The sequence below is a fragment of the Colobus angolensis genome, unplaced genomic scaffold (assembly GCF_000951035.1).
Source record: "Colobus angolensis palliatus isolate OR3802 unplaced genomic scaffold, Cang.pa_1.0 Scaffold142, whole genome shotgun sequence".
In the NCBI taxonomy this organism is placed as follows: domain Eukaryota; kingdom Metazoa; phylum Chordata; class Mammalia; order Primates; family Cercopithecidae; genus Colobus; species Colobus angolensis.
The window spans coordinates 566,440-579,237 of record NW_012114511.1 but is presented as its reverse complement, the minus strand read 5'-3'; the positions used below and the strand labels follow the sequence as shown (position 1 = coordinate 579,237).

At 44.4% G+C, this 12,798-nt stretch overlaps 1 protein-coding gene across 7 annotated transcripts in view; it reads left to right on the top strand.

Annotated features, from left to right (window-relative positions):
• LOC105506940 (core histone macro-H2A.1) overlaps positions 1-12,798 on the top strand; it is a 66,773-nt gene that overhangs the window by 37,772 nt on the left and 16,203 nt on the right. For 3 of the 7 annotated variants that reach the window (XM_011935242.1, XM_011935244.1, XM_011935241.1), the window contains 2 exons: positions 2,634-2,744; positions 10,165-10,264. In XM_011935242.1, coding sequence (XP_011790632.1) covers positions 2,634-2,744; positions 10,165-10,264 — 211 coding nt within the window. Of the gene's footprint in view, positions 1-2,633; positions 2,745-10,164; positions 10,265-12,283; positions 12,375-12,798 lie in introns of all 7 variants that reach the window. The other 4 variants (XM_011935246.1, XM_011935245.1, XM_011935248.1 and 1 more) reach the window with 3 other exon arrangements.

Below are 12,798 nucleotides of genomic sequence, written 5' to 3'. Positions count from 1 at the left end.
CCCCTCCCCTTCCCTTCCCTTCCCTTCCTTTCCCTTCCCTTTTTGGTAGCAATGGGGTTTTGCTGTGTTACCCAGGCTGGTATCCTCCAGCCTTGGCCCCCAAAAGTCTTGGGATTACAGGCATGAGCCACCACTCCCAGACCCAGTCTTATGTTCCAAATAAGGAATCTAAAGCTTAGGGAAAGGGAGCAGTTTTCCCAAGGTCATGCTGCTAGGGGAGTCAGGACCCAAATACAAAACTTAAGAGTTCAAACTTCAGAATAGTATCACTTTTATGTCCTGTGACCATTTTTAACAGTTGGAAAGTTTACATTATTTTCTCCTTATTTCTCTTTTGCTTACCCCACAAACTTTCATCTTAATGTAACACATTTCTATTCTGTTTTTAGTTCTGCAACAAAAATAATGTATATAAATTTCAGTCTTGAAAAAGTTTTTTTTTTACTTTTATAAAAGCGCTAAATAGTAGATTCTACAAGATTGGATAGTTAGCACATTTATTAATAACATACAATTGATCAAACTGACAAATGCATTACAAATTCTAATAACTGTTAAGGAAAAGGTAAAATTTTATTGGAAAAGCATCTTGTAATGGGCTGGGTGGATTTTTTCCCCCTAACTAGTTCAAGTATCCTCAGTTGAATATTACTTATTGTTGAAATGAAACAGGGCTCAGCCCACTATTTTTATATATTTCGAGATATGAATGTGTGGAAAATCTTCACTAAAAAAAATTGAAATGGAAACAGTTTTCTTACAGCAACATCATTCAGTCCTCTGAACTCTTTGATATATGCCAGCAGTACATAGTGTAATCTCATCAATCTGTTTTAATAAACGTTTTATTTTAGAATAGCATTAGATTTACATAGGGTTACAAAGATAGTACAGATAGTTCTCGAATATCCCTCACCCAGTTTCCCCATTGTTAACATCTTACATAACCGTGGTACACATGGTCACAGTGAGGAAATCAACGCTGTTCCGTTACTGTTAACTTCACCAGTCTATTTTCTGAAGATCTATCAGCTATTAACTCAATTAGGTATTGCTTCAGTTTTGTTGAAAGCGGGATTAAAAACACCTGACTTGTGAAAGTCTGTTATGCAGCCTTTCCTATTCTTGGCTCCTGAAAAGTATATCAAAAAGGGTGTCACAAAGATTTACCGTATAGTTGTTGATTATACCTGTTTGTCTTTCACTCATCAAATGGTAAACAATAGGAAAATCAAAATAGTGATAATTGTAATGTATCTTTGCCAGTACTATATTTCTTGATAAAATGCTTTTTCTCTCATTTATAGTGTAACCTTGGAACTTCAGATTTAGCTCACTAAATTTGGGAAAAATGTTTGCCATATAACATAATTGCTAAAGAAGCCCTTGTTGTTAAAAGCCGTTAGCAAAATTAGACCTTACTTTTCATTGTAAGTAAAAAATGTTCATGCTCATATTAATGAATTTGAATCCTAAATAGGCAAATGGATAGGACACAGGCCTTGCCCTGAGTTTATTCAGATTTATTCTTCAGGAAGGCATGGCCATCTGTAGTATTTCTCACCCCTTCTTTCTGGATTTCCTCCCACTAGACCCTCCCTCAGAAGTGAAGTACTTTTTGTTAATAATTTGGGGAAGGGAAAGGTGAAGTGTCTAAATGAAAACCGATGATGTTCTCACTATCCTTACTCTACAATTTATTTTAATGCAGAAAATCTCCAAATTAGCCAGAGTATCAATTTCTAATACAGGCTTTGTCCTTAATAGAAATATGCCAAAAACGTGCATCCCTACTCCTACAGTGGTGTGCCATATTAATATTTACTCTGGGAAGTGAGAGGAGGGTAGTTATGAAAGGAGCTCTGGTGTGGATTCTTGACCACAGGTGTAGATCCTTATTAGGGCAGATCAGTTGTAGGAAAATGTTAGGAAGCAGACGATCGGAAAGCTGGTTTCTTAAACTTTCCATGTCATGTACCTCTCTCAGAAGATCCTTGGGAACTCCAGGGCATATATATTTCAGTCTTAATGATGCTGAGGAAGAAGCTGAAGCCCAAACCAAGAACCATGCCCACTACTGGGGTCAGGGGGTCCCCAGGGAGACCAGATGGTTCACCACAGCCACCACATGCATCCTTCTCTAACGCTGGCTTTAATGAAGGAGGGTGGAAGCGAGTCTGACCTTCTGGAGTCAGGAAGGTTGGAGGGTTATAGTCCTTAGTCTGCTTTTTGAGAACTAGTGACCTAGAACAGTTTTTCCTCTTAAGCTTTAATAGTATTGCAGACATCTAGAAAGGAAAGACACTTGAAGATCCTTAATTAAGAGACATTTACTTGGTCTGAATTTATGAAAATGATTCTATTCTAAATGATCACTGTAAAGTGAAGTTTTACCTTTAAGTGACTTTTTTTTTTTTTTAAGATCATAAAGTGATTAAAATATAACAACACACTCCATAGAACTCTTGTACCTCAAAATGAGTCAGAGCTCCCCCTTGGAGAAATGCTGAGAACTGGTTGTGGTTTAGTTTCCTGTTTCCCCTTGGGTGTTATGGGTGAGGCTTGGGAGCTGCCTCTCTGTTAGGATGCCTGTGTCTGTGTGGCCCACATTCTGACCCTTCTGTCTGTGCAAGAAGAAGCAGGGTGAAGTCAGTAAGGCAGCCAGCGCCGACAGCACGACTGAGGGCACACCTGCCGACGGCTTCACAGTCCTCTCCACCAAGAGCCTCTTCCTCGGCCAGAAGGTAGGCAGATGCGCGGCCTCAGTCTACTCGAGGGACCCAAGGGACAGATGGGCACAGGCCATCTCCACTGGAAGGCTGGGGCGGGTCCCGGGGGCCACTCCCAGCCTTGTGGGTAGACAGAGTGCGCCATGAGCTTTGGGAGTGGCCTCAGGGAGGGCTAAGTGCTGGGGAGGCCACAATGCTGAGGGAGGAGCCTGGCAGCTAGGGAAGGGAGACAGTGGTAAAAAAGAAGAGGGCAGGAGGCTCCTGTGGGAGATGGGGACCCTTGGTTAGTCTGGAGGAGGAGCTGCTTCTGTGGGATAAACTGGTCATCAGATAGCACCAGCCAGGGAACTAGGCAGAAGTCAAGCCCTGGTGGTGGAAGGTGAACAATCTAGCCGGCAGCCTGCTTGTCCTGGGGGGCACTAAAGGTAGAGCCTTAAGTCTGATGCAGGGCTCTACAGGGGATTGTTTTCAGACTGTACTGATGGGTGCACTGGGTTTCTTCACTGAACCACCAGATGACTCTTCCAGCTAATTGTTTGTTTGTTTTAACCATGGGCAATATATTTTCAGCCGCCCCAGTGATGCAACTTTGCCAGGACGCCATGGTTTTGTAAAAGATGATTCACTTTTATTGAAAATAAAAATGATGCAAAGGCTTTTAAGACCTGAGAATGAGAGTTAACTAATATTTCTTTATTGACACCAAAAAAGGGGTGGGAAGAAAGAATTAAGGTCTTCTTAATTTTTTAATCCTATACTTAAAAAATTAAAGGAGTGAATTTGACCTTCCAAGTTAATCTGTGTTTAGTTTGAATGTGGTAACAAACTTGGATCTGAAGCTGCATCATTTTTAAACCCTCACTGTCAATTTCTTTTGCATCACAGTGACACGGTTCCCTTGCTCACGTCATTGCAAGTTCTTCTCCTACCCCCCCCTTCCCTCTTTCTGTCACTAATTGCACTCTCTCTCATGATGCAATTCCTGTGGTGGACTCTGTGTTCCAGAAAATAACCATTACTGTTTACATTTTTAACCATTCTCTGTATTTTGTATGCATTTTTTCAAAAGAAAAAGTAGCACTAGTTGTCATCTTAAGGTCTGGGGCTTTGAAAGTTTTTGTTTGAAATATTTTTCATTCCTTTAAAAATTTTGACTCAGCAGTTAAGACAACTGCCCGGGTCTACTTTCACCCCTGTAATATATTCCTTGGGTAATGTATTGAAAGTTAATGTGACCCATCCACATTGTTTCCGTTTGAAATACAGAGCAGTTCAGCCCCTGGGGTCACTTTCTACCTCTTTTCCCCACTCTGCCCTTAGGCACTCCCACCCTGGCCTCTCCCCTCCCTGCGTTCTTGCTACCTCCTGCCAGCCGCTCCAAAGGCAGCCTCAAATCAGAATTCCTCATACCTGCCTTGCTGGATGAACTAAAATATTTCCAAAGTAGCAGTAAATATGGCTGTAAAAATGTCCATGCAAAATGCAGATGCCCTTCTTGTTGCTGTGATCTTCTGAAAGAAATGGGATCGCGGCCTCCTCTGGGCTCTGTTTGTGAGCCCTGGAGGGGAGGGGGCAAAGGCCACAGATATCTTGCTGGCTTCTCCCAAGAGCCAGAAACATGTCAGCTCTCAGCAACATAACTCTTCTTTTTCAGATACACCTGGTCTCAGGGTCAGGCGTCACACGAATAAAAATAAAGTACAGTAGAGTAAAATTTTAGCTAATACTGACTGTTCCCTACTCAGGGTTGGTAGGATGAGGATACAAACAGCCATAGAAAAGTACTCATACTCTATAATACATTGCAAACATATCATTTAATGTTATTTAAAAAAATGGAGAATGAAAGCAGTGAGCTTAACAGTGAAACTAATGTGCTTATCTTGACTTTTGGAGGGAAAATTTGAAAGGAGTGATTAAGCTGGAACCCTCAGTATAAAATGGTGAGCCATAAGAGAAGGGGTTGAATGTAGACCCAGACAGACCACCTAGCCTTCTTTCCCATATCACCCCCTTTGTAGTGGTGAAAACAAAACACCAAGCTACCAAGAAACTGCTCTTCCTGTTGAATGTGCTTGCGACTTTATGACCCAAGATTCACATATCCAGGAAGAGGCACCCAAAGATCTAGTGCTGCAGACACTGCTCAGCAGAATAAACGGCATGTTTCCAAAGTAAAGCAGCATCTTATGTCAGCCTAAGCACCAGTGCTAGAAACTAGGGTTCCAACTGCCCTTTCTGGAACCCTACACCCCTGCAGCGTGAGATGGAGTGAGCGTTGATACATTAGAGCATTATTTTGAAGCATTACTTTCTGGCTTTTTATTGGCTATTACTGTCAGGTGAAAATCATGGCATATAGTGTAAAAAAGGCAAAAATCATGAAACTGACACAGTTTTTACAAAAAGCACGTTTAAAATATTATAGACATTAACTTTGACTTGGAGTTTAGGAAATGTTTCAAAAGGGGTACTTTAGAATGGTGACTATAGGTACCCTGTGTCCTGTGAATCTCATTTTTCTATCTGTGACATTGAAAGCAGTGCTTGAAGATTGTAAGCAAGCTGGGATGGAGAAAGGTGATATTGTGCGTGCTACAGCCCTGTAAGGCATGGTTGCTAAGCTACTCAGGAGGCATGGCCCAGGCTTAGGAGCCTGACCATTGATGTTAATGATGTATTTCACATACTGAAGTCTCAGGAGTCATCACAGCCGTTACTCACTGATTTTGCCCAATGTTCACACAAATTGTTGAATTGTTTTAAAAAGGAAATCAGTGCTGTGAATCTGAGTCAACTAAATGCTTTTGTTTTGTGTTCAGCTAAGATTTGCAGCCTTTTTTCAGAGGTTTTACAGTTTTCAGAAAAAACATTTCTAATGTGTCTAATGTGTCAGTGGTAGTAAAAGCTTTAAGTTTCCTTGGTAGAGTCAGTATTATTTGAAGGAGTTGGGAAGGCAGTCTGAGGCTGTGACGAGTCTCCTTACCTCCCAAATGATCCAGATGGCAACCCCAGCTTGCAGGCCATTCAAGGCAGGCGTAATGTACCATAGGTTTTCTCCCTTTGATCCACACACCCTTCTCCTGGGGGCTGGAAGAACTGTGAGGAGAAAGGGAGCTCTTGAAGTTGAAGCAACAGTGAGGGAGAAAAACCATTCACCCCTTCTCCCCACTATGGCTGAGGACTGGCTTCTGAGATAGTTTAGGAAACTGACAAAGCCATGAAGGAATGGCTCAGCTATCGGCCATCTAGCCATCCAGCAGTGTCTATCCATGTCCTTATCTTTGTGGGGCTCTTTCTAGCTGGACACACTGGATTCTGCTGCCAGGTCCAAGGCCTCTGGAGAAATCCAGGCTGGGCATGCATGTGTGCAGGGAGAACCACACAGCACAGCTGTGAGGGCAGGAGCCAGCCCTGCAGTGTGCCCCAGGGAAGACACAGCATTCAGGAGGGTCCTATGGAAGACACTGCCCTTCCCATTCCCCTCGTTGAAGTGAACTTTGGGGACGGGAAAATAACTGCACTTTAGGTGGTCAGTACAGGGAAATGAGACCAGCCAGGCTTCCTTCCTTGTCTATTATGAGAGAATGAGACACACCAACATCTGACAGTTACAGGGTAGATTTAACATACCACTCAGGCACTATCTTTAACAATCACTTTCATTAACTAAAATTGGGTTTCTAATATTTTTTTAAAAGAACTGAGAAGGAATGTACTATTTCCTGTAGCCAAGTAGGTCAGGTCAGGCAGTCTGCATGTCCATCCAGGCACTGCTTCCCTGTCGTCATCGACAGACCGCCTCCTGCCCTGCCCTAAATGGTGGGGGCCAGCCTCCCATCCAGGCGAGGGCAGCTTGGCTCTGAGCCGCCTCAGATCCAAGCCAGGCCCAGGGCTCAATTTCTGAGCTCTGGCATTTCCATTAACCATGCCTTAAAGCGGGCAGGGGCAGTCATTTTATCTGAGTTATATCTGAGGATGTTTGATGTTCAGTTCTAACTCTACATGCCCAGGGAACCCCAGCACTGGCTTAGGCACTGTGCAGCACTCAGGGTTAGGGGGCCACACCCACTCTTGCCTTCAAAGAGATTATACTCTGATGAGCATATACCATGAGTAAAGAATAAGGGTTTCCACGGACTCCCCACTCGAGTACTGCTTGTATCAGAAGCTGGCCCACCAAAGCCAATGAGGTTAGGATCATCAGATTCCAGTGCTGGAAGGGATCTTGAAGGTCCCTTGGCTACGACCCTTTCTGCCAACTGCGCAGCCATGTGGGACCCTCTCCTGCTCTATAACTGGCAGTGCCCTATGGTTACTTTCCTCAGTGGCTAACAGTCTTCATAGCTGCTTTAAATTCCTCATGCTGTGGATTAAAACTTAGTTTTCTGTCTTTCCCGATGATGGTACAAAGAAGCAGTCACCTTATTCAAATTCTGAAACAATTAATGATCCCTATTCCTCCCAGAAAATCAGACTAATTTGGGAATTTTTACAGTTCCCAGAAATCTGATTTCCTAACCCACAAGGACCACTTCTCTGCCGTGTACTTCAGATGGACACACATCCCTCTGGCTGATAAACCCCATTGGATCTGACCCTGGCTGGTGGGAGGGGACCCTGGGGCCTCCTAAGACTGGACCTCTGTCTTGGCTCTATCTCGCTTATTCATTTGTGACTGGACAGTGGGACCCTGTCCAGAAACATGTGTACCGGTCCATTTGCACCCTATGCTCATGGGCTTTCTTCTGTACAGTGGAGCTACTGTCTTCGTTCATGATCATCTCGCTGTTGGCTTCTGCCCACTGGCCCACCTGCCAAGCTGATTACCCATGTGTCCTTCCAAAGTACTTGAATTAATTTGTCTTCTCCCCTTCCCATTCTCTTCCCCTGATGCACACATCCCAAGTACACACTTTCTAGTCAAGATTGTTTAAAAATACATGTTTGTACACATTTTATAGCAACAAAACTTTTGTGGCTCAGCCTTATACCCTAAGGACTTCTGCTGACCCCCAGTGCATAGCAGAGCATAGTTGGAAAATCACAACTCTAGCCTCATCCACAGATGTGAAGAGTGAAACAGCACTTGGTTGGCAGGAAATCCTCAATGCTGAGTAGTAGTGGCTCCCTGAGGTACTGTAGTCTGTACTTCCAAGAGTGGGGCTGCCTCTGGTCAGACGGGAAGGTAGTGAGTCCAACGGAAGCTGGGAATTCTCCATGAGCTTGAGTTCTGTTGACAACTGTTCCCTTGCTTCAGCAAAGCCAGGTTTCCCCCAGAAAATCCCATTCCCCTAGACAGAGCAGGTGGTTCTCCCCAGGAGAGAGTCAGATACAGGCCAGTGGGGGGGTCTTCCTGGCTAGCTGAAGCAGAGCCCACCAAAATAGCTACTTTTCCAATGAAGCATTTCTGAATATAACACCAGAAGCATCTATACAATTGGAAAAAATTGTGTGAATTTTAAGGATTGAACATATATTGTTTTAAACAAAGGAATTTATAGATGCCTTAAAAGCATACACATCCACATTACACTGAGTAGCTCGAGTCTTTTTCTCATTTGCCTGCCTTCCTCACCAACCTGCCTCTTCACACTGTGTGGGGTGTGTTTTGGTGGTGTGTGGTGGGGGGAATATTGGCTTAATTTGAGTTTTTATAAATAGCATTTGCTTGGAGTCAAATGCAGAACTAAATAATAGAGTAAAATCCTTAGCCTTATTCTAAATCCTGAGAGTTCACTTGCCTTACCCTAAGGCCCCCCACTCTGTGCCCACCCACACCCCTCCTCCCCGATGGCAGCAGTCAGGCCCCAGCTCCCATGCTCTTTTCTGTGCCTCTGACCTGGTGCCAGGGCCCTGAGCTGCTGAGAGCTTTGCTTTGTGAGATCACCCCCATGGCTTCCTTCAGCTTCAAGGGTGTGGGCGGCCTCTAAATCACTCTGTAGTGCTAGGAGCAATAGCCCAGAAAGTCCACATGGATAAAACTTGGTCCTCTTCTCTGAGTCTTTAACCAAAAATGAAGTCCACTGCCCTGGCCAGAATTCTTCTTTGGCTGTATGACAAAACTTAATTCCACAACGGTTTCCTCCCAGAGGATGACTCTTAGTGTAAGCACATCCCTCTTTGAGAATCCGACTGCTTCTGGCAATCAAAAATGTGGGTTTATATTTCCGATGCTTCTGGAGTGCCAGGTTTTTTGTTTGCTTTTGTTTTCAACAAAATGTTTGGCCTTAGAAATGCAGCAACTTGCTCTGTTGCCAGGAGCTTCCCTGCCAAGTGTCTTGTGCACAGCCCTCTCCTGGGTGAGCTCCTGGACAAAGCCTCATGCCCTGGTAAACCCTGCAGACCGCAGCCACTATTCTGGCCTAGGTTGTAGTCTTGAGCACCAGTTCTGCTGGGGCTACTCAGGCATTGCAGTTGTCTGCAGGTGTTAGGAATTTATGTTACTGAAGCGTGAACAATGTCATTGTGAGAGCATGTGCAAAAGCAAGCTTTCCTGCAGGTGCTTGTACCTAAAGAAAAGCAAGGGGAATAGTAGGACCCAGAATAGCAGTCCTAGGCCCATTAATTCTCCTTGCCTCTCTGACAGAATTTCAAACTCGGGATTCCTCGAATACTCAGATGCAGGGTTGCCATTGTAACAGAATAACAGTGGCTGGGGTACACCCATTCAGTGGCTCTTCAGAAAGAACAAATTCATTGGTTGGATATAACACTTAAGGAAAATGCTCAATAAGCCACCCATTGAGTCTCAGAGCAACCTGACCAACAAGGTGAAAACCATTTAAAAGACACATTGTCTTGCTGGAGAACTTTCCTCCCCTGGGTTTCACCAGGGAACTTCAGCATTACATGACTAATGAACAGGTAAATTAGATGTTACTAAGCAACAAACTGTTCTCACTTCTTGCCACCCTGAGCAGGGCAGGGAAGCCAGCCAGCAGTCACAGTGATGGGGACAGCCTTAAGGACCCATAGTCACTTGGAAGACAATGACAGAGCCCTTAGGTGTTTGCCCAAGCCAGGTAGGATGTTAGCACCAGCCCAGCACTCAAGGATGAGGACAGTCACACCAGCCCCCACCCTCAGCAATGAGTACTCATTCTAGGTCCTGATAGCTGCCTTACTTTGGCCCCCAGATCACAAGTCCCTTTAAAGGAAAGTTGATCTCCTCCTCGAATGTGGCTTGTGCTTCCTTTTGCCCCAGGCATCACCCACATGCTCTGAACATTCATTCTAGTTTGCTTGCTCCCGCATCCCGAGCAGCATTTGAGTCTTATGTTTGAAGTGGGTTCATTTGAGCCAGCAACTCCCTGCTTCCCTTTTGTGCCTCGTGCACTTGGAGTGTCCACTGCCCTTTACCTGTATCCCAAGGCTCCTTCTCTGAGACTTCCCAGCTCTCCTGTTATTTCCCACCTCATGCTTTTCTTTGCAGCTGAACCTTATTCACAGTGAAATCAGTAATTTAGCCGGCTTTGAGGTGGAGGCCATAATCAATCCTACCAATGCTGACATTGACCTTAAAGATGACCTAGGTAATTGGGGACGGGGTTCGGCACCACCAGCTGTCAGATGAAAAGTTATGGAACCCAGAATTTAGGCGTTTCATCTTCCCAGACTTTACAGTGGTCAAGCCAAATTTCCAAATCGAAGATTGATATTTGAGTGTAGACACTGAATATCGACTTACTCCAGAACATTCCAAGTGTAAACGATCTGTTTTATTAAGTGTGATTGGCTATTCTCTCCTCAGTTGCAAATATATTGCCATCTGAATTCTCTTCCATAATGATCAAACTGACTGCTGGTTACTTGGGGAGGGATTTTTAAACGTGTTGGTTTTTGTTTGTTTTTTTTGTTTTTACTTTAGAACTGAAAAAATCTCAGGTAACTACAAAATGATAGTTTCTCCATTTAAACCTTAATTAGAAATGACAAAGCTTGAAAGAGAAGACAAGCCACATCAGTATGCTATTAAGCTGTCTTTAGCCCACAATTTACTACCATCACTTCAACTTTTTTTTAGAACTGAAAACAGTATATGACTGAATGCCACCTTCATGAATTATTTGACTAGAGGATGGTATTAAACAGAAGGGCAATATCTCCAAGCGAGTTCTTATGGAGGAAAACTGCCCCAGAGCCATGGTGTCTCCCTGTTCAAGACGGTGGATGATACAGGGCAGGCTGAGAGGTGCCCCTTAAGTGTCCTGCCTCTATGGCTTTATCTTTGCATATGTGGCACTGTCAGCTCAATGGCACGACAGGGCTCCTCTGCTGCTCTTCGATGTAGAGGCTTGCCAGGGGAAATAGGCACACAGATGTAGCCTCCTTCCTAACCCTCAAGTGCAATCTATTTTGTATCCCTTGAGCTCTCAGCTTCCGCTGTTTTTGTCAGATAGCAGACTTCCTTACTGGGAGATACACTCATTCCATGAGCCCAGGCCTGACCCACATGATCTGGGTGCAACAGTGGGCTGAAAACATGAGGACTGGACTCAAGAGTGTCCAGCTTGAACTTCTTTTCCAGCTGCCTTATACAGATACTCAAAAAACAAAACAAAAAACCACAAGCTAGAAGAAGCAAGGATTCTATCCAAAGCACATTTTATACTAAAATACAAAGGCCAGGTGCAGTGGCTCACACCTGTAACTCCAGCGTTTTTGGAGGCTGAGGCAGGAGGATTGAGTGAGGCCAGGAGTTGGAGGCCAACCTGGGTAAGATAGACCTCATCTCTACAAAAAGTCAAAAACTTAGCTGGGCTTGGTGATACGTGCCTGTAATCTCAGCTACTCGCTTGGGAGGCTGAGGCAGGAGGATTGCTTAGGCCCAGGAGTTCGAAGCTGCAGCGACCTATGATTGTGCCACTGCACTCCAGCCTGGGCAACAGCAAGACCCTGTCTGTAAAAAAACAAAAAAAAAATTAAACCATAAAAATAAGACACGCTAGAGTAAGAGATGGGCCTGGAAAAATATTGATAGAGATCAGCCCATATGTTGAGGGGAAAAAATAAAGGCAATCCTCTACATATATCAATACTGTTTTCTGGGTTTTCAAGAGAAATCCCTTGAAGGTAGACAAAATGGTAAATGTCACAAGAATAAAAATCAAAGCCTGCAAGTTGACTGCTGCAGACAGAATGGAGAAACTTGTTGTTTTGGTTGGCCTGATGGTCCACTTTTTTTTTTTTTAAACAGATGCCATGTTTTAGTAGCCTTCTCAGTGGGATGCCAACTTTATAGGCTTTTGCGAAGTGAAACGGGGCATTCATTTTATTTCTTTTAACCTTTGGAAATGATCTCATGTGTGTGTTTCTCTTTTTTTGGACTTGTCATTCAAATGTTTAATTTAAACATGTCACATTTGATATTCCTCCTCCTCCTGTCCTCACCCCCATCCACATGTGCGCACACTGCGTGGACTGATTGCCCCTTGGGCTCATATGTTGGAATCGACCAGGTAGGCCAGCCCTGCCATTGGGGCGTTAGTAAATGTGCCTGTGCGTGGGTCTCGGTCCAACACAGTTGATATACATTTGTTTACCTGTTATAGTTGCAAGTTGTACAGGCTGACATTGCCTCGATCGACAGTGATGCTGTCGTTCACCCGACAAACACTGACTTCTACATCGGTGGTGAAGTAGGTAATGCCTAGCCGGGTGCTGCCGAGTGTGTGTGTGCATGGTCAGTCGGCCGCTGCAGACAGCTTGATCCTTTGACAGCTATGCAGGGCTGCATTCATTTCACACTTCCAGCTGTCCTGACCTTCCCAAGGTCTCCTGTCCCTGGGTTGTGAACCTGAGTAATAAAGCTAGCTGTCAGCCAGGATGTGATGCATCCTGGCTGATGCAGCTCACAAATGGACATTTCTGGTTTGAAAACTGGTTCAGCAGAATCATTTCTTCACCTGCCCCACAAGGCACAGCTTTGTTGGAGACTGGGTTCACAGATGATTTCAGCTGCAGGAACAATACAGTCACATGGACCGAGTGGCATCCAAGACCACCTCCATGCACTCTGAAGAGCAGACAAACACAGATGCCTGTGCACAGGTGACCACCCCCACCC